This window comes from Pteropus alecto, unplaced genomic scaffold, assembly GCF_000325575.1.
Source record: "Pteropus alecto unplaced genomic scaffold, ASM32557v1 scaffold461, whole genome shotgun sequence".
Classification (NCBI taxonomy): domain Eukaryota; kingdom Metazoa; phylum Chordata; class Mammalia; order Chiroptera; family Pteropodidae; genus Pteropus; species Pteropus alecto.
The window spans coordinates 5,364,459-5,387,339 of NW_006431079.1; the positions used below are offsets into that span (position 1 = coordinate 5,364,459).

A 22,881-nucleotide genomic window follows, 5' to 3' on the forward strand; every position below is an offset into this window, starting at 1 on the left:
TGGAATTTAGAGTAAAATTGACATATTTTCAGAATAAAATGTTGTTCCTCCTATACATGTTAAAAATATACTTCGTATTGATATTTTTACATGCCATCTTTAATACATATACAGCATAGTAAAGGGTGACAACTTTAACCATTGTTAAATTCTTCAATAGGGGCTGAACAGTAGGAGCAGTTTACCAACTCCACAGCTGAGGAGGAGCTCAGGAACTTCAAGTCTGCCACCTCTTGAACATTCTTCATCAAGGTGGGAACGCAACAGTGGCAGAAGGCCTCACCAAGAATTTGGCATTTCAAGGTAAAATCCCCAGAGCCTTTTAAAGAAACCTGAATCTGAGACATTCAACTTTGTTTGTATACAGTTTGAAATAGTTCTAGAAGCAGAAAGGAACAGTTGAGATATTTTAGATATAGGATGGCATGACTAGTAATATGGCATAATAGAGCAACTGATTCTTAAAAAGAAGCTAACATGTGTTTTCCCCAAATTGAGGTATGTTGAGTATCAAGCATGTTGGGCCTTGAGGACATACATCAGGGAGGCAGTTTTAAGGAAGCCAGGATCAATTTAGGACAGAGTACTACGAAAGCTTTTAAAGCTTTTAAACTAGAGGCAACCATTATGGGAGCAGTCACCAGCCCCATGCATAATATCCAATGTAAGTCAGCAGAGTTACTGACTTGTGAAAGGAGAAACACATTATCAGGGTTCATCTCAGATGTTAGTTATCTATGAAAAGCATCAGGTACTACAACAAAAGGACACTGGGAAAATGCAGGAGCTGAAATCTTTTGAATGTAAATATACTCATTTACCTACCCTGATAACAAAAGATTCACTACTTTGTCTTTTAAAAGCCAAGAAAGAGAGTGATCTCTTGCGTGAGTTATAAGCTTCTATTTAGTCGATTATCTAACTACATTAATAAAATTAAAATTAGTGCATATTTCCTGTTAAACCACTCTGTTATTACAGAGCATGTGCTATACTTTGTTTAGCTTGAGTTATGTAGTTACACATTTGAATCACTAGGTGGCAGGATTGGACCATAGCTATTTATCTGTTAAAATTTATGTTACCATTTACAGATGAAATATAATCAGATAATTATAATTTTCCAGATTATTTTGTGATTCGAATCTTCTATAATACATTTAAATAGATAGACTCCTTATAAAACAGGAATGGATTGACGTATGAAGAGTACAGTACAGGAAAATGAGCTTTGGTCCAAAGCTTACTAGATTCTAAGCATGATAGTTATTTTACTTTTTTTTATGGAAGCTGGACATGGGGAAGTGAATGATATTAGGAACTTAAAATATGATGGATATTTCTTAACTGTGGAAACATCATCTTGGGAATATTATTGAGTTTAAGAAACTGAGGAAAATGATTTTTTTAAATCCTATCACATTGATATAACAGCAGTACATTTGCAATTAAAGAAATGTTTGATACATTGACTTAAGGTCATTTTTATCCTGATTGATATTTAAATAGAAATATGGTCCAAAGAAGACTAATTTTTAACTCTGAGAAGTGCGCATATAAAGGCATATGTAGGCAGATGTGATATATTTACTTAACTTTCATTAAAACAAAACCATATCCCTCATAAAAGATTTAGAAATTTGGGAAATCAAGGTGGTATTATGTAACATCTACTTTAAAGAAATAAGGGTACAAGTAGTGTGCAGAAGCTAGAGCTTATTAGTAATCAATTTCTAAGTGTATTTTGAACATAGGATGGGAACATATGAATCATTTACAACTATTATCTTTTTGAAATTCGAGTCTGTAGATTCATGCTGTCCAATAGAAATTGTTGTGATAATGAGAATATTTTATATCTATACTGTTCAGTATGGTAGACCCTAGCTATATGTGGCTGTTGGTTACTAGTATGACTAAGGAACTGAATTAAATTGAATTTTAATTAAAATAAAAAGAGCCATACACAAATGCCATATAGATATGTATGGCAACCATATTAGACAACATAGTTATAGATTTTTAACGTATGATCTTTGTCAATGTCCGTAGACTAGTACCCAAATTCCTAGCCTGGGATTCGGAACCCTGGTATTCCTTCACGACAAAACTGAACCCTTACTTAGAAAAATTACACTGACTAAAAGAGATGAGCAGTTTGGCAAAGAAAGAGAATAGAAAAATGATTTGGAAAGCTCTCTAGGTGAAAACAACAGTTACATAATTTGTGTTAGACTCTTCCTTGTTGAAGTTTTCTCATAATTTTAAAAAATTATTTTATTGATTGCAGCGACATTAATAAAATTATGTAGGTTTCAAGTGTACAGTTCTGTAATACATCATTTGTATATTGCATTGTGTGCTCACCACTTTCCTTCTGTCACCATATATTTGACCCCTTTTACCCTTTTCTTATTCCCCCTTCCCCTCTGGTAACCACTAAACTGTTGTCTTTGTCTACTTTCTGATAATTTTGTTTTTAGTTTAACTCCATTTGGAGCTTAAGGTGAATTCTAGTTTCAAGCCTACCTCATTTGTATAAAGAGTAATATGAAATTTAATTTTGCTTCTCTTCATGCTTTGCCTGGATAAAAACAGTGAAGCATCATAAACTTTAATGGGGAATCTAAGGGAAGAAAATCACAAGGAAGGAGAGCTATTCCTACCTGAACAGCCACTGTATTACCAACCCTTAAGTTTTTCACTGTTCATGTCTTAAAGAACTTGAGATTTTAATTAAAAGGACCATTACTTTACAACACCAAAATACCTGTCTAACATCATCTTTCTCTATTTATCTGAAACTCCAGCCAAGCTTCTATTTGTCCACTTCTGTGTCCTTTAGTTGTTCCCAGAATAGATCTTCTCACCTTCATTTCTGCATTTCTTCAAATATGTGGCTCAGATGCCACCTATTAAGGGTAACACCCTGGCATCCTCCTTCCTTGATCTCCAAGGAAACAGTCAGTTTCACCTCAAATCTCAACACCTTTTCTTGCCTGTTTTGTGGCACCTTTTACTTTCTACCTTGTGTTAGAAGGTATTACTACTCTTCTGAGGCTTGCTTGGTCATTGTGAAGAGTTTGGGATTGCATTAAAACAAATCTTTGAAGATGAACAGCTGCTAAAAAGTGTCCTGCAGGGGCATGGTGTCCACATTGGATTATGACAGTTGATACTGCCTGCCTTCTGCTTAAGTTTCAGACCTACGGTGAAGTTTCTCTGATCAGGGAGTTGCAGGGAAGGTTGAATAATGTTTTTCTGGGTAAGCTGACACTTGAATTACTCACCTTTCAATTCCAGTGTTTATACTTATGGCTAAAAGGATGGCTGTCCTTGGACAAGCTGCTAGGACCAGACCCTCCCTATGGACAAAATATAGCACATAGTCAGAGCTCACTGCTTACTTGCTCCCTTTGAACAGTTTCCTAGGCAAACAGGCAAACTGTGTCCCAAAACTGTGTGGGCTATCAGCTGTTAGTTACTTCTACACCACAGAGACTTACTCTCAACCTGTTCTGATTCATCGTTAATCTCCGTAACAGCTCTATAATTAAATCTAATAACTTGTTGCCTGGCAAGAGTATGTCCCCTAAATAATATACTTGAGAATCAGCTTCTCATAATTTATTAAAGATCTGTACCAATGCCTGGAGCTTATTTGAACTACAGAGATCAAGAGGGCTAATGGTATTATCCCACTCAGTTTCTTAAGAGAATAGTTTTATAAATATAGATATATAGCCGACAAGTTTATACAACTGCTTCAAAAACAAAATTAATGAGGTGAGTCTACGGCCATGCCACCCTGAACACGCCCGATCCCGTCTGATCTCAGAAGCTAAGCAGGGTCGGGCCTGGTTAGTACTTGGATGAGAGACCACCTAGGAAGACCAGGTGCTGTAGGTGTTAAAAAAATTTTTAATGAGGTGATACAAACCTTGTCAAGGTAATTTGCCTTAATTGTCTAGAAATCAACTCTTAATTTACAGCTTATCTCTGTGACCCTAACTTTTGATCTCTCTTATAATGTTCGTGCATCAGGATTTGAATATTGATTCCTAAGTCTGATTTGAATCACCCTTCTACTCTCTATTAGTAATCATTGGGACTCCTAGCCTGTCTTGTCCTCTACTTTTTTCAGTATTGTTTTATGTAGTCTCATGGGGGTGCATGTTTATCTGGTTCAAGGCCAGGAATTATTGAGATGATTTTGGAACTGAACTGAAAACTTATAATTTGACCTGTACCTCTCAATTTTAAACAACTGAGTTATGATTCTCTTTAATTAATAGAAGACTGGAGGAGTGCCGAAATGGAAAAAAATCTCTATTTTTGTTTTGGATATTGACCAGGGAGTAGACTTTGGTAGAGTACACAGATTTTTCTGTTTGACTGTTACCTTAGATGGTATTGTTACTCTTCTTTCCCAGTCTCTCCCATTCCACAGGTAGGCAAAGAATACTCAAATACAAAGAATGAGAATTTGTGGGGAGATGAGTGTATTGGCTGGTATTATTTGCACATTGCCTCTGTGACATTATTACTGCTGGCTTGAGGAAAAAAAAAAGAATCTAAAGGCTAGACATTGCCTCAGAAGTCCTTTATTTTAAATCTCTAATTTTACAGATGGAGAAACACACAGGTTGAATTGTTTTGTGGGAAAAGAATACACTTCAGAGTCAAAGAAATTGGAAGTTGTATTTTAGCTGCGTGGATTGGCAAACATTACTTAGCTCTTGAAGCCTCAGTTTCCTTATTTGTAAAATAGACTAATAGATGAAGTATGCATACTACCTAAAACAATAGATGATCTATCAATACTCAAAATAGGGGTGATATTATTATACTTTTTAATACCAATAAGGAAGTTTTAATCAAGGGGTTGCCAATTGGTTTTACATGCCTTCTCATTCAACAGAATTTTTTTCTCGCATTGGGGTACAGAACAAACTAGGTTTCTAGAAAAAGGGCTAAGTTGAGACTCAACGCACGAGTTAAAAGAAAAGGTGTCCATTTACTTCAAAATTCAGAAACAGAAAAAAATCTATTCTCTGGAAGAACGAGAATAGGAACCTAAAGAGATAATCGATTTACTCCACAAACATCTCTTGAACACCTTTATCAGGCATTGTGCTTTATCAACTGTGAATGTAGAGATATATCTTATAGCCTCTAAAGTAATTCACAAATTAGTAAGGGGAAAGAATCTGTAAGCAGTGAAATTATAATGCACTATGGGCAAATCTTATTATAGAGTCATGAACAAAAACTTTTTAGGTCACAGAAAAATAGGTCCTCTTGAGTAATGAGATGCGGAAGTGCTGAAAAGATGTAGTTGGGGAAGAGCTTGAGAACCTAGTATACACTAAAAAATATTGAATGAAAAATAGAGAATCCAAGTTTGTCCTTGAGTCTGTGGCAAAGTACCCAAATCAGGAGTTGACTGACAGAAGAAAACAGGTTAGTGCATACCTAATAAAGGAAGGGAACGTTTCATTTATGTTGTTCTTACTATATGCATGGCACTAGACCAGAAGTTTTCAGATATATAATCTTTAACTTCATTTTATGTATAACATTGGTATGATTGCCTACTTTATATTTAATTTATTCATATGAGCCCTAAAACCTGTATTTCAATTATAATAAATGACTGACTTAATGGGTAATCGATATTTACGAAGACAGGGAACAGAAAATAGCGAAACACTACATATTTTAGGCCAGTGATTCTCAGCGAAGTCCCTGGATTCAGCAATATCAGCATCACCTGAGAACTGGTTAGAAATGCAGATAATCCGACCCTAACTCAGGTTTACAGAATCAGAAACCCTGGGGATGGGACTAACAGTCTATGTCGTAAGAAGCCCTCCAAGTGACACTGATAACCTACTTTAGGCCACAGCTCAGCAAACTGTACAAACTGTGGACCCAGTGTAGTCCACAACCTGTTTTTGTAAAATTATACTGAAACACAGTTATACTTCCTTATTATTGTTTATGGCCACTTTTGTGCTACAGCAGCAGAGTCAGTAGTTGGAACAAAGACCTTATGACCTGCAAAGCTAAAAGTATTTATTATTTGGTCCTTTAGAAAAAGTTTGCTGACTCCTGCTTTAGGCCTTAGGCATTAGATGGGTATTTAAACTCTGAATATATAAGCAAATATTTGCTAACTGAATTGAAAAAAAATGAGGAAATTTCTCACCATTTTAAAATTCTTAACCCTGTTATCTTTCCCTTTTAGTCAAGGATGCTATCTAAATGGGCCTTTCAGTTCAAATCTCCTGGCAGTCCCGAAGCAAAGGTCATCTTCTGTGTCGCTAACTCACCATATAGGTCTAAGAAGAGCTGGTAAGAAATCATTATTTATGCTTTAAATGTGGGAGGTCTCAAAGTATATGGTAATGCAGACTTTTTCTTTATACATTAATAGCTAATTTTGAATACCATTTTGCGTGTTGTAAGTTATGACTAAGCAATTTGGGTTGTCTATTAGTTGGCCATTTACTCATTCACTAAACATTTTTTGAACATCTACATGCTGGGAACTTTGTTAGGCACTAGGGATTCAAGGAAAAAAAAATAGAACTATTTAACTTTAATAGTTGCAAATCTAGATTCACATATCCAGAACAAGGAAAAATCCCTACAAAAGGATATTTTTCTATAATATGGAAATTGTGAAGGAAAAATCTTAATATGAGAGTAGAAAAACCCTAGCTATGTCCTACTAAGTCTATTTATTTGAGGTATAAACTGATGTATAACATATTAGTTTTAGGTATACAATATAATGTTTTATATATATTGCAAAATGATCACCAAAATCAGTCTAACATCTGTCACCATAGTTATTTTTTTTTCTTGTGATGAGAATTTTTAAGGTTTATCTTAGCAGCTTTTAAGTATGCAATGCAATATTATTAACTATTATCACCATGCTATACATTACATACCCATGGTTTGTTTTATAACTGGAAGTTTGTTCCTTTTGACCCCCTTCACCCATTTTGTTTTAAAACTTTTTGGATAAAAACTTGAGGACAGAGAAATAGAAAATATCCAAATTGAAACACAGAGAGGAGAAATATATATAAATAACAAGACTTTTGATTTCTGGTTCTGGACATAAGGAGACTGGAAGTCACGACTTTGTCCTCACAATGAGTAAAAAGCTGAACAGACTGAAAATCAGCAACTGTTCTAGGATCTGTGAGAAGTAAGGGTGAGAACACAGGGAAAACCTCTGCCAAAATGAGAGACACAGACAGGCAAATAACCAGGAGAAATGTCTTAGAGCAGAGACTCACAAAGGGAAACCTCAGGGACAATCAGCACTGAGGTAGGGTAACCTGCACTGTGATTAGCAAACTGTGGGAGAGTCAGAAAACTCCAGGGGAACCTGGTCCTAGGGGCCCCCACAATTTTGTGGGATTTACCTCCAGGAGCTCAACCACATTTCCAAAGTAAATATCAGAAAATGCTTCTGTCAGGGGGAAGGGAAAAGGAACCATTTTGAAATATATCCGAGTACTCTGTTCTTCTTAACAAGGCCTACCCTTAGGAGAAGCTAGTTAATCAGAGCCTAAACTGCTGGGGTATTACCCAACTCCAGTCAGCTCTAGCCATCTTTTCCCACCACAGCAGGGAGGCAAAAACAACAACAACAACAACAAAAAAGAAACTGAGAAACACTTGTGAAGTTCATAGTCTAGAGGCACAGGCTCACTAACAGTGAGACTAAATCATAAGTTATAGAAGACTTCTCCTCCCCCTACACCTCACCACTATATTACTAAAGGCCTATTTATAACAACTTATTTTACCCTGTACATCACAGGGATTAAAATCACATGTAGAGACCAATTTATAGAATGGCAGAGAGAGGATTTTGGTAAATTTTGCTTTCATATTAAAACAACAAAAATAAAAACCAAACAACCATTTGTAATTCTGGAAATTAATAAAACCAGACAGCAAACTAGAAGTCATCTGTACAAGAGAAACTTCTTAGTAACATAGTGGGTTCTGTGCGACCTTTTAATTGGGGGCTATTCCCATCCCCTCTTTCCCCAGCTCAGTGGCACTGTAGCTAAAAACCAGTAGCTTTGCAGCCATTGGAGAGGTCTGACCTCTTTTGGAACTCTGCTAAAGGCAACATTCTGAATACAATAAACATTTTGTCCAAATTTACAGCTCCCTGGAAAATCTCTGTTCTCAGGGCATTGTAGATATTTGATTTGACTCAGGGCTCAGCACTCCAAAACAAAAAGCAAAAAACCAAACCCTGTGCCAGGCAACACTGTGACAGCTTAAGGCTATGATTTCAATTGGAACAAACAAGAGCTGACTGGGAATTTAAAAGGAAATCCTAGATACTAGATGACCACAGGGAACTTGAATTTGGAAAGCTCTGATATATTACTGGGGATCTAGTAGGCTGAGCACATGTATAATAAGTCTGTGCCTAGGGAAGATCTAGGAAAGGAGAAGGCCCCAGTCACTCAGCTGTACCTGACCTCGAGGCTCTGCATAAGCAGGAGGTGAAAAGCTGCTTTGTAAACTGCCTGAAGTTTTAAGGTGTATCTTTTCAAACAGATTGCCATCTACAGATAACATATAGGCAAGACATTTAAATAAATCTTCTGGTTTATCATTGATTGACCATTAAAATATACTGACCCAGGAGTGACTTCTAAGAAGTCAAGCTTAAAAAATAAATTAGTAACTTAAAAGAGAATTTAGTGGCTACACGCCTGAGAAAACAATCTATATAAGGAATCCAAGAGTGTCACTCAACACATAATCATAAATAAGAAAACCAAACCAGCAACATAACAGACCTTAGGGGTAGGAGCAGTCTGGTACCAAAACTGTTATAGTATATTATCTAAAATGTGCAGTTTTCAACAAAAAATTATAAGACATACAAAGAAACAAGATTTTTTTCTCCACGTACACAAGGAAAACCAGCCAACAAAAAATTTCCCTGAGGGAGAAATTGGATTTTGTACTTAGCAAATGACTTTAAATCTACCATTATACATATGTTTGAAAACTAGAGGAAACTATATCTAAAATATTTAAGAAGAGTATGCCAAAAGCGTCTCACCAAAGAGATCATATAAATAATGAACTAGAAATTATAAAACAAAATTATAAAATAATTGCCACTTCCACTCAGTACTGGATTGGATATTTTTAGCCAAGGCAGTTAGGGAAAAAAGGAATATAAGAAGAAAACTTACGTTTGCAGATGACATGATCATGTATTATAAAATACTAAGAAATCCATTGACACCTATTACAACCAATAACAAGTTCATCAGTGTGGCACGATACAAGATCTATATGCAAAAGTCAATTGTATGTCTATATACTTGTAATAAAAATACGAAAATGAAATTAAGAAAATAATTCCATTCACAATTAACATCAAAAAAGAAAATACTTTGGATTAAATTTAACAGAATAGTACAAGACTACACCTATACACTGAAAACTGTAAAACAGTGTTGAAAAAAGTAAAGAAGATTTAAATAAATGGAAAAGTATTCCATGTTCAAGCATCAGAAGACTCAATATTGTTAAGGTGGCAATACTCCCCAGTTCTAGATTTAGGACAAGCCTTACCAAAACAAAATCTGAGCTGGCCGCTTTGAATAATTTGACAGGCTGATTCTAAACTTGATAGAAAATTCAGGAGACCTAGAATAGTTAAAACAATCCTTAAAAGAAGAAAAAGTTGGAGAACTCAACACTTCCAAATTTTCAAACTTACTACTAAACTATGGTAATCAAGACTGTGGTACTGGCATAAGGATATTCCAACTTATTGGAATAGAACTGAGAGTCCAGAAATAAACCCTTACATGGTCAATTGATTTTTAACAAGAGTGTCAAGATAATTCAATGGGAAAAGAATGGCATGGAAATAACTGGATATCCACATGAAAAAGAATGAATTTGGAACCCCACCTGCCATCATACTCAAAAATTAACTCAAACGCGTCAGATTCAAATGTAAGTCTTGTATGGGAAAACGTAGGAGAAAACCTTGTGACTTTGGGTATTAAGTAAAGCATTTTTAGATAGGACACCAAAGGCACAGTTCATGAATGAAAAAAATTGTTAATTGGAATGCATTACAAACATTTGTACTTCAACAGACACCTAAAGAAAGTGTAAAGACAATTCACAGGGTGGGAGAAAATATTTGCAAATCATTATTTGACAGTGGACTTGTATCCATAACATAGAAAGATGTTTTATAATTCAATAATAAAAGGACAGAAGTAGGTGGGAAAAAAATGGCGTAGATGATAGAGGCTCTGTTCATCCCTCTGGCGACCAAATCAAAGTTGTGACAGAAACAAGATGCAAACAGCAAGGAAAAATCACCTGGGATCTAGATGAACAAGCCATACAGCTAGGGAGAAATCTAAGAAATCACCCTGCAATGGCAGAAGGTAGGACAGGGTGAGGATGCGGGGCTGCCTGGTCCCAAGCGGCTGAGTGGGATGGAGACAGTGGCAGCAAGCAGCTGCAGATGCCTCTAAAAGGGGCCGCATCCACAAGTGGACTTTCTCGCTGATGGACTTGCTCATTCTGAGCACCAGCTCAGGGTTGGCTGCTTGGGGAGGCGCCAGGGACTTATAGGTGAACACTGAGTTGTCTGAGTGAGGGCCGGAAGCAAGGATCTCTCCTGGACAGAAGTGCTGAAGGTATCTATTGTTTCTCTCTTGAGCTCTCCCTGCTCCCAGTGTGTGGACCCAGTGCCGCTGCCATAGCCGAGAGGTCATCAAACTGGATAGGAGAGGTCACTCTGCCCAGGAGTCCCTGAAACTCCACCTCCCCCAACTCATGGCCCCACCCAAGTGTGTCCTTGCTTATTCAAGTGTCCCTTGCTGAGCAGTGTCTGGACCCACACTGGTGGCAGCTGGCCTTGGTTTCTGGTGTGACCTTTTGAGGCAACTATAAGCATAGCATCTGTGGATTGCTTGCTGAATCTTAACAGGTAGCCCCGAAGGGGCACAGGCTGGAGCTAAATTTGACCTGCAGCTGAACCCCTCTCAGGTGTACCACTGGATACCTACCACACAAAGCCACACTAATAAGACTGGGAGACTTAAGAGCTTTGCTTAGTACATAGAAATAGACACAGAAAGGCAGCCAAAATAGGAAAACAAGGAAGCACAGACCATATGAGAGAACAGAACAGAGATCCAGAATAATGGAGTAAAGCAATCTAACAGATACAGAGTTCAAAACACTAGTTATAAAGATGCTCAAGGAACTTTTGGGAAATATAGATGAATTCAGTGAGAACTCAGCAAAGAGATAAAAAAACATAAAAATGGAAATGGAATGTATAAAAGGGAACCAGTCTGAAATAAAGAACACATTAGCTGAGATGAAAAGTTAAATGGAAAAAGTGAATAAAGAAGAGGATCAAATGACCTATCTAGAGGGTGGGAAAGCCAAGGACACTCAATCAGAATGGCAAGAAAAAAGAAGCCAAGACTATAATAATAATTTAAGGAACCTATGGGACACTATTAAAGGTAAAAATATTCATGTCATAGAGGTACCTGAAGGAAAACAAGAGGCTCATACCAAGACACATCATAATTAAAAAGCCGAAGGTTAAATACTAAGATCTTAAATGCAGCAAGCGAAAAGCAGTTAGTTACCTGCAAGGGAGCACTCATAAGACTGGTAGCTGATTTCTCAAAAGAAACTATGTAGGACAGAAGGGCTTGGCACAAAATATTGGACTCGATGAAGCACCCAGGATCTACAACCAAGAATAATTTATCCAGCAAAGCTACCATTTAGAGTTGAAGGACAGTTAAAGAGCTTCTCAGACAAAAATAAGCTAAAGGAATTTATCATCGCCAAGCCAGTATTACATCAAATATTGGAGGGACTTCTTTAAGAAGGAAAAACATGTATCAAAAACAGGAAGAAAGAATGGTGACGACTACATTCCTATCAACAAGTACCTCAAATGGAAAAGAATTAAATGCTCCAACCAAAAGATAGAGTGGCTGAATGTATAAGAGAACAAGATCCCTACGTATGCTGCCTACAAGAAACTCACTTAGGATTAAAAGACACACAGACTAAAAGGAAGGGGATGGAAAAAGATACTGCCTTGATGGACCTAGAGGATATTGTGCTTAATGAAATGGATCGGATAGAGAAAGACGGATATCATGATTTCATGTACATGTGAAAACTAAAGAACAAAATCAACAACAACAAAAGCAGAGATAAACTCATAGATACAGAGAATGTTTAGAGGGATACTAGGTGGGAGGGGGTTTGAGAGGGACCAAAAAAAAGGCAAAGGGATTAAGAGGTACAAATGGATAGTTGCAGAATAGACATGGAGATGTAGAGTATAGCACTGGGAAGATGGTTAATAAGATGGCACTTGTTCGTATTCTCCCCTAGATTCTAGGTTGTAATAAATATGTAAGGGAGAAGAGGGGTACTAGATTTAGCGGGGTGATCACTGTGAGTTACGTAGATCTCTGATCATTGTGCTATACAATTGAAACTGGTACGTTATTGTATGCCAACTATAATTGACAAAAAAAATCATCGAATTGTACAATGTAAATACAAGCAACTAATTGTCCATTTCAATAAAGACAAAAAAATAATAATAAAAGGACAAATGACCTTATTAAAAAAATGGACAGAAAATCAGAATAGACATTTCTCCAAAGAAGAATAGAAATGGCCTATAACTGCATGAAAAGATGCTCAGCATCATTAATCATTAGGGAAATGGAAATCAAAACCACAATGAACTGTGACTTCATACCTACTATGATGTCTGCAATTAATTATAAAGACAGATGATGACAAATGATGATTAAAATGTTCCAAAGTAGAAACGCTCATACATTGCTGTTGGGGAAGTAAAACGTTACAGCCACTTTGGAAGACAATTTGGCATTTCAGTACTTCAAAAGAGAAATAAAATTTCTCTTTTTAAATTTTTTTAATTAAAAAATTTTTTTAATTTAAACAATCTGATAGAACAGCAGAGGCATCCCTGGAAAGAGCGTGGTCTCACAGTATTAACTGTGTTAACTAAATCAAGTTTCCTGGAGTTTTCTTTGTAGTTTTTCTCTTCACATGTAAAGTAAAAATGCTACTTAACTCAAAGGGTTATTGTGAAGATTAAGTAACACATTGTATTGGTCAGGGTTCTCCAGAGAAAGAGAATAGGATGTTTGTGTGTGTGTCTATGTATGTATGTAGAGAGAGTGAGAGAAAGAGGGTAGGGGGATGGATTTAAGGCATTGATAAAAAAAAGGCTGGCAGGTCTGAGATTTTCAGTGCAGGCTGCTAGCCTGGAAATTCTAGCAGGAGCTGAATTTGCAGTCTGGAGTCTCAAAGCAATCTGGAGGCAAAATTCCTTTCTCTTTGGAGGACCTCAGTCTTTTTTCTCTCAAGGTTTTCAACTGATTGGATGAGGTCAAACTACAGTGAGGGTAATTCAGTCTGATATAAATGTTCATCACATCCAAAAAATATCTTCACAGTAACATCTAGACTACTGTTTGATCAAACAGCTGGGCACCATAGCCTAACCAAATTGACACATAAAATTAACCACACATATCTCTAAGTGTTTACCACTGTGCCTGAAAATATCATAGGTACTTAATAACGGTTATTTGCTTTCCTCTCTGATTCATACTTTACTTGGTTATTTTTAAATAAAGTTTTAAATCTGCCTGCCTGTCTCAGACATACCCATATTGCCTTAGGTCAAAGCACTCAGCAAAGGTTTCTTGAGTAAATCAGTAGGATTAGAGATGCATTTCTGAAGCACTCTGATTTTTCTTATTTTAGCACTTAGCACTTGTTTGTATTCTCCCCTAGACTCTAGGTTTGTTGAATTGCAGAGATGGTATCTTTCTCTCCATTGGAAAACTCAGCACATTTTCCAGCATATAGTAGGCTTTCGAATATGTATTGAATAAATGAATAAGCTAGGAAGGTTTGCATGTTTTTTTAAAGGGTATGCTGTCGTGTTAACATATAATTTTATCATATGCTCAACTTGCTTAATGCTATTAAGAAGTTTATAAATTGGTACAACTACTATGGAAAACAGTTTGGAGGTTCCTCAAAAAATTAAAAATAGAACAACCTTTTGACCCAGCAATTGCACTTGTGGAAATTTACCCAAAGAAAACCCAAACACTAGTGTACCCTGTGTTCATGGCAATGCTGTTCACAATAGCCAAGATATGGAAGCAACCTAAGAGCCCATCAATAGATGATATGATAAAGAAGTTATAGTACATATATACAACAGAATATTACTCAGCCATTAAAAAATTTTTAACCGTTTGTAATGAGATGGATAACCCTAGAGCATATTATGCTGAGTGAAATACGTCAGACAGAGAAAGATAAATATCATATGATTTCACTTGTATGTGGAATCTAAAGAACAAAAGAAGTGGAACAAACTAAACAAAGACAGACTAGCAGATACAGAGAACAAACTGGTGATTGCCAGAGGGGAGGCGAGTCGGGGGACTGGGTGAAAAAGGTGAAGGGATGAAGAAGAACAAATTAGTAGTTACAAAACAGTCACGGGGATATAAAGTACAGCACAGGGCATATAGTCAATATTATTGGAATGATTGTGTGTAGTGCCAGATAGATGCTAGAGTAATAGGGGGATCACTTCATAAGAAAAAAAAGAACTTTGATTCTTCAATAAAAATCAATTTTACTATTTCGCAAAATATTTGATAAAATTTGGTAAAGATGCTTTGTTCATGTGAATAATCAAGTTGGTGGAGACACAAAATGTGAAAGATAAAGACCAATATGAATTAGGAAAATTTGTGCCATGCAGTATGTACATTTTAGTTATACTCTTAATATTTACCTTTAACATGCGACCCTGCTATAGAGTGTTTATTTCAGTCATTGATGATGACAAATATGGCCTATATTCTGCTTAAATTCCTAGAATGTCTTGAAGATAGCTCCACCTAGAAGTCTGTTTTATCATTTAATTGTAAATAATTTGCTTTCTTTAAAGAAGGAAAATGCTCTTTGTAAGTACACAAACATAGACAATCAACAGTATGCACTTATATACACATTTTTTTCCTCTCAATTTTTCAAGGTGCGTTACCCAGCTTGAGTCCTGTGAATTCTCCCAGCCATGGACCAGTGTCTGCTGGCTCTCTAACTAATCGAACACCTGTTGAATTTCCTGACACTGCTGACTTTCTTACTAAGCCAAGTGTTATTTTACACAGATCTCTGGGTGATGCACCCAATTCGCCAGATTTTTATCAGCAACATAGAAATTCTGATAATAATTTATGTAACAGGTAAAGTATCTACATGTTTACTTCTGTTTTACAATATATGTTCTTCAGTAAAATATTACTTGTTTCCTAGTTCCATATTCTAACTCGATGATGAATTGTATCCTCTTTATCTAGTATTTTTTTTATTATAAATAAGATTTTTCTCATTTCATTGTTACTCATTTTTGAATTTAGTCATCTCCATCTAAAATGAAATAGTGGTATTCTATCTACCATAAGATATCAGTAAATGTATGAGAGTTAATTTAGTCTTTACTACTTTAGTGCTGATTTATAATACCCAGTTCATATGGTGCTCATTCTAATTTGTTTTGCTAGTAATAAGTGTTTACCTCAAATGTGTTGACTTTTTCAAAATGTTATTTTCTTCAGGGACACACAGATACTTTCTAGGATAAACCTATTAAACTTATATAGAGATTAGAATAGTAGGATGTGTTGCATTTGAGATCTTGGTTAAAAAAGATTTTCTAATTGTATTTAAATAAAAAAATGGCCTCATTTATTACATATACATATGTTTCTATATATTTATCTGTTTTATCCTATAAGCTGTGGACATCAAATACTGAAATATGTTGGAACATCTGAATCAGAGTCTGGTACAGAGTACCACAGTGGAAAGTCAGGTGAGATTGCAAAAGTCAAATACGTTTAACTTTAAGATTACTTTCTTACATTATTTTTTTAGGATAAATGAATGTGGTTAACTTTATCCCTTTTTAAAATGAAGATTATAGTGTTTATATCTACTTCAGAGGGGAGTTATTAGGACAAATTATAAATAATAGATGGTGAAAGTATTTTGAAGAATAAAAATGTGCTGTACAAATGAAATAATCTTAGGTTATGGCTCAAGCTCATAAATAGTGAAATTAAGTATATTAATGATAAAATTTATACCATACAATCTAAGGCCAAAAGGTTTGTATGATTTTTTTATGGCACAGAGAGTAGTTTTAAAATTAATCATTCGGAAACATTTTATACGCTCAAACAAGAAATATTGTTGGTGATAAAACTATAGTTGTTTTATAACTTTAACCACTTGATGATTCAAGCTTCCAATAACAACTAACTAACTTATACTAACATGCCCCCTGAAGTAGCTGGAAAAGCTGGACAAACAAAATCTGCTTGAAGCCATTGAAGAACTAACAAGCTCCTCATAAATACCAGTAGGAAATCAATATTCATGATAGTGCAAAACTGGAGATTATCCAAATGTCCATCAACCTGTGAATGGATAAATATCTCTAGGTATATCCATAGAATAGAATTTAATTTAGCAATTAAAGGAACAAACTTCTGATACATGCTATTATGTGGATAAACTTCAAAATATTCTAAGTGAAAGAAGCCAGGCTCAAAATATTATGTATTATAAGATTCCATTTATATAAAATTCTAGAAAAGGCAAATTTATAGAGACAATAACCAGAACAGTTATTAGCGAGGGTGAAAATAGAGTTTAACTGTAAGTAGGCATGAGGGTCCCTTTTGGGAGTGGATGAGTACGTTCTAATACTGGATTATCATAATGGTTGCATAGCTGTAAATTTACTAAAATTGTTGAATTATTATACACTTAAAATGGATGGATTTTGTGGTATGTAATTATATTCAACGAAGATTTTAAAAAATAACTTATTCTCAATTCTTTGGAATGACTGGTCTCAGCTGGAAGATTTTCACTTGAGGGCTCACATGTGACTTCAGATGACTCGCTCTTGCAATCAGATATTGGCAAGAGCGAGTCATCTGAAGGACTGATGGGGCTGAATTTCCAAGATAGATTACTCATGTATCTAACTATGACCTCTCTATGGGCTTCTTCCAACATGTTGGCTGGATTCTAAGAGGGGGAAGTAGAAGCTGCCAGTTTAGTTAATGGCTCCACCCCAGAACAAAGTATCACTTCTGCCATATTTCTGTTAATCAGAACAGTCATGCAGCCTGTTCATATCTGAGGGGGTTGGGAAATAAATGCTCTCTCTTGATGGAGTGGCAAGAATATATTTCAAGAGTGCATGTGGGACAAGAGATGGTGTTGTGGACATCTTTGGAAAAGAAATTGCTACTTTTATTGCAACTGTTTTTATTATTATCTTTAAGATATAGTTATTATAAGATTAGATCATTAAAAGGTAAATCAGACACCTTGATTGCCAACAATTTTTAGATTGATGACTATTTTAGATTATTGTAGTTACTACCTTAACTAAAAATAGGTGAATATTCTAAATTTCATTTCTTAAAATAAATGCCTTTCATTTGGAAAAAATTTTTCCAGAGGATAATACCTTCTGAACATTAATTTATTACTTTTTAGTATATTCAGTGCATCAGGTTCAGATTTGACTAACATTTATTGAGCACCTATTATGTGTAACATCTACTAAGGTAGGTGTTATTATCCACATTTTACAGGGGCAAAAGCTTGCCGTTATTAAATACAAAAATCAGAATTTAAACCTAGTTCTTCAACTCCAATGAGTACACACTTATACCTGTGCAATTAGCACACAGATCAATAAACAAAACATTACCATCACCTCAGAATTCCCCCTCAAGCCCCTTTCCAGGTTCATCCTCCAAAGATAATGTTCATCCTGTCTTTCAATACTCATCATATGTATCAGCTTTGATGTTTTTAAACCTTTTGTAATAGGAATCACAGAGTATGTACCTTGTGTCTGGCTTCCTTACCCAACATTGTATTTTTAAGAATCATACATATTGTTGCACGTGATTGTAGTTCTTTCTCTTTGCTCTGTAGTGTTCAATTGTATGAGTACACTAGTTTATTCTACTGTTGATGGGTTTTGGGAAAGTTTCCTGTACAGGGTATTACAAGTAGAATGAATTTTCTTTTTTACATATGGGTGAATACTGTTTAGCTACCAATGCTGCTTTCTTTTTCCATGTTATTTGGGGAAAAGATTATTATTAATATCACATTGGTAGAGAAATAAGTCATAGTTCACGATACTGTGTTTTAATTTTTAGATGTGCCTTAATCTCATTCATAATTATGAATTTAGAGTTTTCATATCCAAAACTCAAACAATTTCAGATGTTGGAAATTGTTTATATCAAATTGGTAAAAAGTTCCCATCAATAGGGACTTTTCTGTTTCTCACTTTTATAAATGATATCCGCCCATATCTTTCACCCATGAGTAGATATATCAGGTTAAATGTCTATATTGACAGAGCACAAGGTACCTGGGCCAAACAGTCTAGCAAGATACAACTTAATGGTGTAATTAATTAATTAATTAGTGTCATTAATTTATATTGTATGGTTCACTTTATCTGAATTATTTTGCAAATAATTTCTTATAAACCTATCCATATAAAGTTTTATTCTTATTTATTACTGTATATATTTTTTGAAAGGTGGTGAAGATAACACCATTTTCTCAAAAGAATCACTCAACCTTACAGAACCTCAACAAGAAGTGGAAACAGAGAACAGAGGTTGCAGAAACTTATTTTTGGAAGGTGATAATCACCTACCAGAAGAGGCACAGAATGAACAGCAACCAAATGTAAAAGATAAACTTTCAATATGATTATGTTAAGGTGAAAGATAATGTTAGTGCTTAATTTCATTATTTTTGTCCAGAACAAGGTGTTTAATATAAAATGATATTTTTTAATTTTTTTTTTACTGAGAAAATCACTAAACCACATTAAAGAAAACCTTAGATAAAAAAAATAATTACTGCTAAACTCATCCTAGAACAACAAAGTGCAACGCTTAGTTTTATAGTAATATATTATTTTCTATGCTGATATTTTCTTCACTGTATATGTGTAAAGTCTGAGGAACATGTGCATAGTCATTAAAAGACAATGAAAATCTACTTTCTTAAAATAGCAATTTTTCCTGTTCGTAAAGGAAAAAACCCATCCATTTCTCTTGGGAAGTTAAGATGGCAATAAATGCCAATATAAGGATACGAGTGTCTTTCTATTTATCCTTGATATCTGTAACTTCAAAAATGAAAATAGATTTTAGATTTGTATAGTGTTTTGAAAATATATTTTTATTTATAAAAGTAATGTCAAGGTTAAGAAGTCTTCTGATGCCTGGAAGACATATTTACATATGTATGAAGATAGTATTCTACAAAGAGAAGAAATAGGAAGTACAAGTTATGTTTGAGAAAAGTTGTAGAAAATAGAATGACCACTTTTTAATGTTTGATTTTAAGTGTTCTCATTTAGATATGGACTTAAAAATATTTATAAAAGGAAAGGTTAAGTTGGTCTGGGTTTTTTTTCCTCTGTGTGTACAGATTGAACAAGAAGCATCACTGGACCTGATTTTAATAGAGGATTATGACTCATTAATAGAAAAGATGAGCAACTGGAATTTTCAAATTTTTGAACTTGTAGAAAACATGGGAGAGAAATCAGGAAGGATCCTTAGTCAGGTTTGTTTCGGATCTCCACTACTTTTTAAAATTATAAATGAATATTTTTGAATCTTTATAAAAAGCAAAATCTAAAAATGTATAATATTGGTTTAGGCATAAATTCAACATTTTTCTTTGAATTATTTTTTCACGAATGAGATTGTAAGTAGAAAATTTGAAAAAAGAAACATAAAAACCCATATGTAAACATATATAATGTATTTCATGTAATTATATGTGTAATACATAAATGAAAAGCCATTTATTTGCCCATTAATAATGAGATTAAATTTTACTAAGGAATAAAATTTTGCTTTATATTGAATTGTGAGGTTGAAAAGGACATGAAAAGTGATCTAGTTCTAATCACTTTTGCTGAAACTTATGCTTCATTTTCTTCACCTGCCCTCCCTGTACTTTACTCAAGACCAAATGGTTCATTTCTTGCTACAACCTTGGAAAAATACTTCCATTTTAGCACCCTGACTCAAGGTTCTCCGTGATGGGTTCACACAACAGCATCAGATTAACTTTCCCAAAATATCACTCTCATTAACTTCAAAGTATCTTTTTTAGGAAATATAAGAACTTAAGGATAAATTATGTGGAGGTTATATCAGTTCATTTCATTGAAATCTTTAGTGCAAAACTGTAAATAAATTGTTCTGACTTTTTTTTAACACCTAGGGAGGTCTAGAATAGAAATTATATGCCCTTCAATAAATTATGAATAAAAAGCTCTTTAAAGAATGGAAAAATTTAAAAACTGGGACATGATAACTTTGGTTTTCAAGGGCTTTAAGGTAATGCCTTCCTTTTTCATGTTTTGGAAAAATTCATTGTAGAAAAATTTTTAGTAAATTAACTTAAAGATATATACATGGTTAACACTCCTAAATACAAATCATAAAAAACATGATATACTCAACTACAAACAGAAATTCTGATTTTTAAAGTGAACTTTATTTTAATTGACATTTAGGTTATGTATACGTTATTTCAAGACACTGGTTTATTGGAAATATTTAAAATTCCCACTCTACAATTCATGAACTATTTTCGTGCATTAGAAAATGGCTATCGAGACATTCCTTGTAAGTATTAATATATCTTATTATTTAAGTTCAAATAATACTGGTTTTGAAACTCTTTATTATTTTTCCCTTCAGATAGTCCCCTGAACACTTTTAGATTACATGTTTGAACAAGTTTTAAATAAAGATTTAAAATCTGTGTCCTACTACTGACTACTGTTAACATTTTGGTATATATTCTTCTAGACTTTTCTTATACATATTTTTTATAAAGTAAATCATACCTATTTATAATTTGCTTTTTCACTTACTACATGACATATATCTTTCTATGTTAATATTTATCTGAGTGCCTTATCTTTAAAAATATTTAGTAATATTAAGTCGAGAGCTTCAGAAAATTCTTGACTTTACAGTGTTTAAAATTTTACCATAGCATTTCAATTTTTAATGGTATCCTGTTTTGTTGAATAATTTTTAATGGCTTTTAATTTTATGGTAAAATATCATTTGAATTTCATCTTAGGAAAAGATATAGTTTTCTTTATGTGTCAATACATTCTACAGTTTCCCTTAGTATGGACATATTTGGGGAAAATCAATTATATCGAGAGCAAATTATTAAATTATTAATTGGCATGTCATTAATAATGATACTTAGTAATTTAACGTGAGTTATATGTACTATAATTTCCACTAATAAAGTATGCATTTTAGAAAGTGACTAAATTTGATAGATGGTATAAAGTGCTACTTTAAGATGAACTTCAAGGGAAGGAGAATGGGTAGAAAGCGTTGGTAAGGAGTATTTATTGTCACCTCCAACTAGGATATATTGGTTAAGTTGCTAGATCTAACTTTTCTTAACTTTAGTTTACAAGTTTGTAAGTGAGAATAACAATAGTACTTACCTATAGATAGTGATGTAATTCATGTAAAGCACATATCAGAATTCGTGAGACATGGTAAATGGTCAATAAAAGGTGGTGATTGTATTAATAATAATTAAGCTTTTAGTGGATTGATATGATGTCATAGCTGTAGCCTTAACACTTAGTATTGTATCTTCTAATTCTACATGATAGGTACTCATTAAATATTTAAATGTTTAACTTTTATTGAGTATCAGCTCTAACTATAATCATTAGATTCACAAAGGTTATTTCCTTTAATCTTTTTTGGAAGGCTGTATTGTCTACCATTCACAGGTGAGAAGTAAAAATTCAGAAGGATCTTCCCCAAGATCGTTTAACTAGAAATAGCAAAGTTGGGTTTCACTTATAGGTCTTGCCTTTTTTGACATAGTGGTATTTCAGCAAACCAGTGCTTCATTGATCATGCACTATGGATATGTATATGTTCACATACTATTCAATATTTAATTTTTATAGCAGACCTGAGAAAAAAGTATTTCTCATCTTTTTTTTTCTTTTATTTTTTGGTAGGAGGTACAGGGAAGTTCAAATGTCTAGAATTTGTAACTGTGCTATATGCCTGTGTACAAAACCTGTTTTGTCTACAAACTTGAGTCTCCATAACCCAGACTGTTTACAAAATGTTTTTTAGAATTGCAACCTTAAGTAAATTTTCTAGTGCCTTCCAATCAGCCCTTGTTACCCTGCCTTTCCTTTGACCCCTTTACTATGTTTTCATAGTATAAGTTTTTAAAAGAACACATCAAGAGGCTTTAAAAAATAAGACGAAACAATAATTATGGAAAATTATTCTAAGCCATACATTTTATATAGGAGAATGACTAGAAAATTATTGTAGTTTTTAAAATGTCCTATGTGAAACATAACAGAATGTTCACTTTTATAAAACATTTTGGTGACTTCAGATCACAATCGTATACATGCCACAGATGTCCTACATGCAGTTTGGTATCTGACAACACGGCCAATTCCTGGCTTACAGCAGATCCACAATGATCGTGGAACAGGAAATGAAACAGGTATGTCCTTCTACAAATCTTTCTTTTAATAGGAATAATAAATCAAGCTATTTCATTTCATTACCTCTCTCCTTTTAA

General features: G+C 34.2%; 1 protein-coding gene and 1 non-coding gene across 2 annotated transcripts in view; both read left to right on the forward strand.

Moving 5' to 3' along the window:
- Positions 1 to 22,881, forward strand: part of PDE3B (phosphodiesterase 3B) — a 156,811-nt gene that overhangs the window by 114,841 nt on the left and 19,089 nt on the right. Inside the window, exons 4-11 of the mRNA XM_006905664.1 lie at positions 161 to 303; positions 6,251 to 6,357; positions 15,179 to 15,389; positions 15,942 to 16,018; positions 18,791 to 18,942; positions 19,696 to 19,833; positions 20,798 to 20,909; positions 22,690 to 22,803. Coding sequence (XP_006905726.1) covers positions 161 to 303; positions 6,251 to 6,357; positions 15,179 to 15,389; positions 15,942 to 16,018; positions 18,791 to 18,942; positions 19,696 to 19,833; positions 20,798 to 20,909; positions 22,690 to 22,803 — 1,054 coding nt within the window. The remainder of the gene's footprint in view (positions 1 to 160; positions 304 to 6,250; positions 6,358 to 15,178; positions 15,390 to 15,941; positions 16,019 to 18,790; positions 18,943 to 19,695; positions 19,834 to 20,797; positions 20,910 to 22,689; positions 22,804 to 22,881) is intronic.
- On the forward strand, positions 3,791 to 3,909 carry LOC112469647. Its single transcript, XR_003042716.1, has one exon. It is a non-coding gene; the product is annotated as a 5S ribosomal RNA (ribosomal RNA).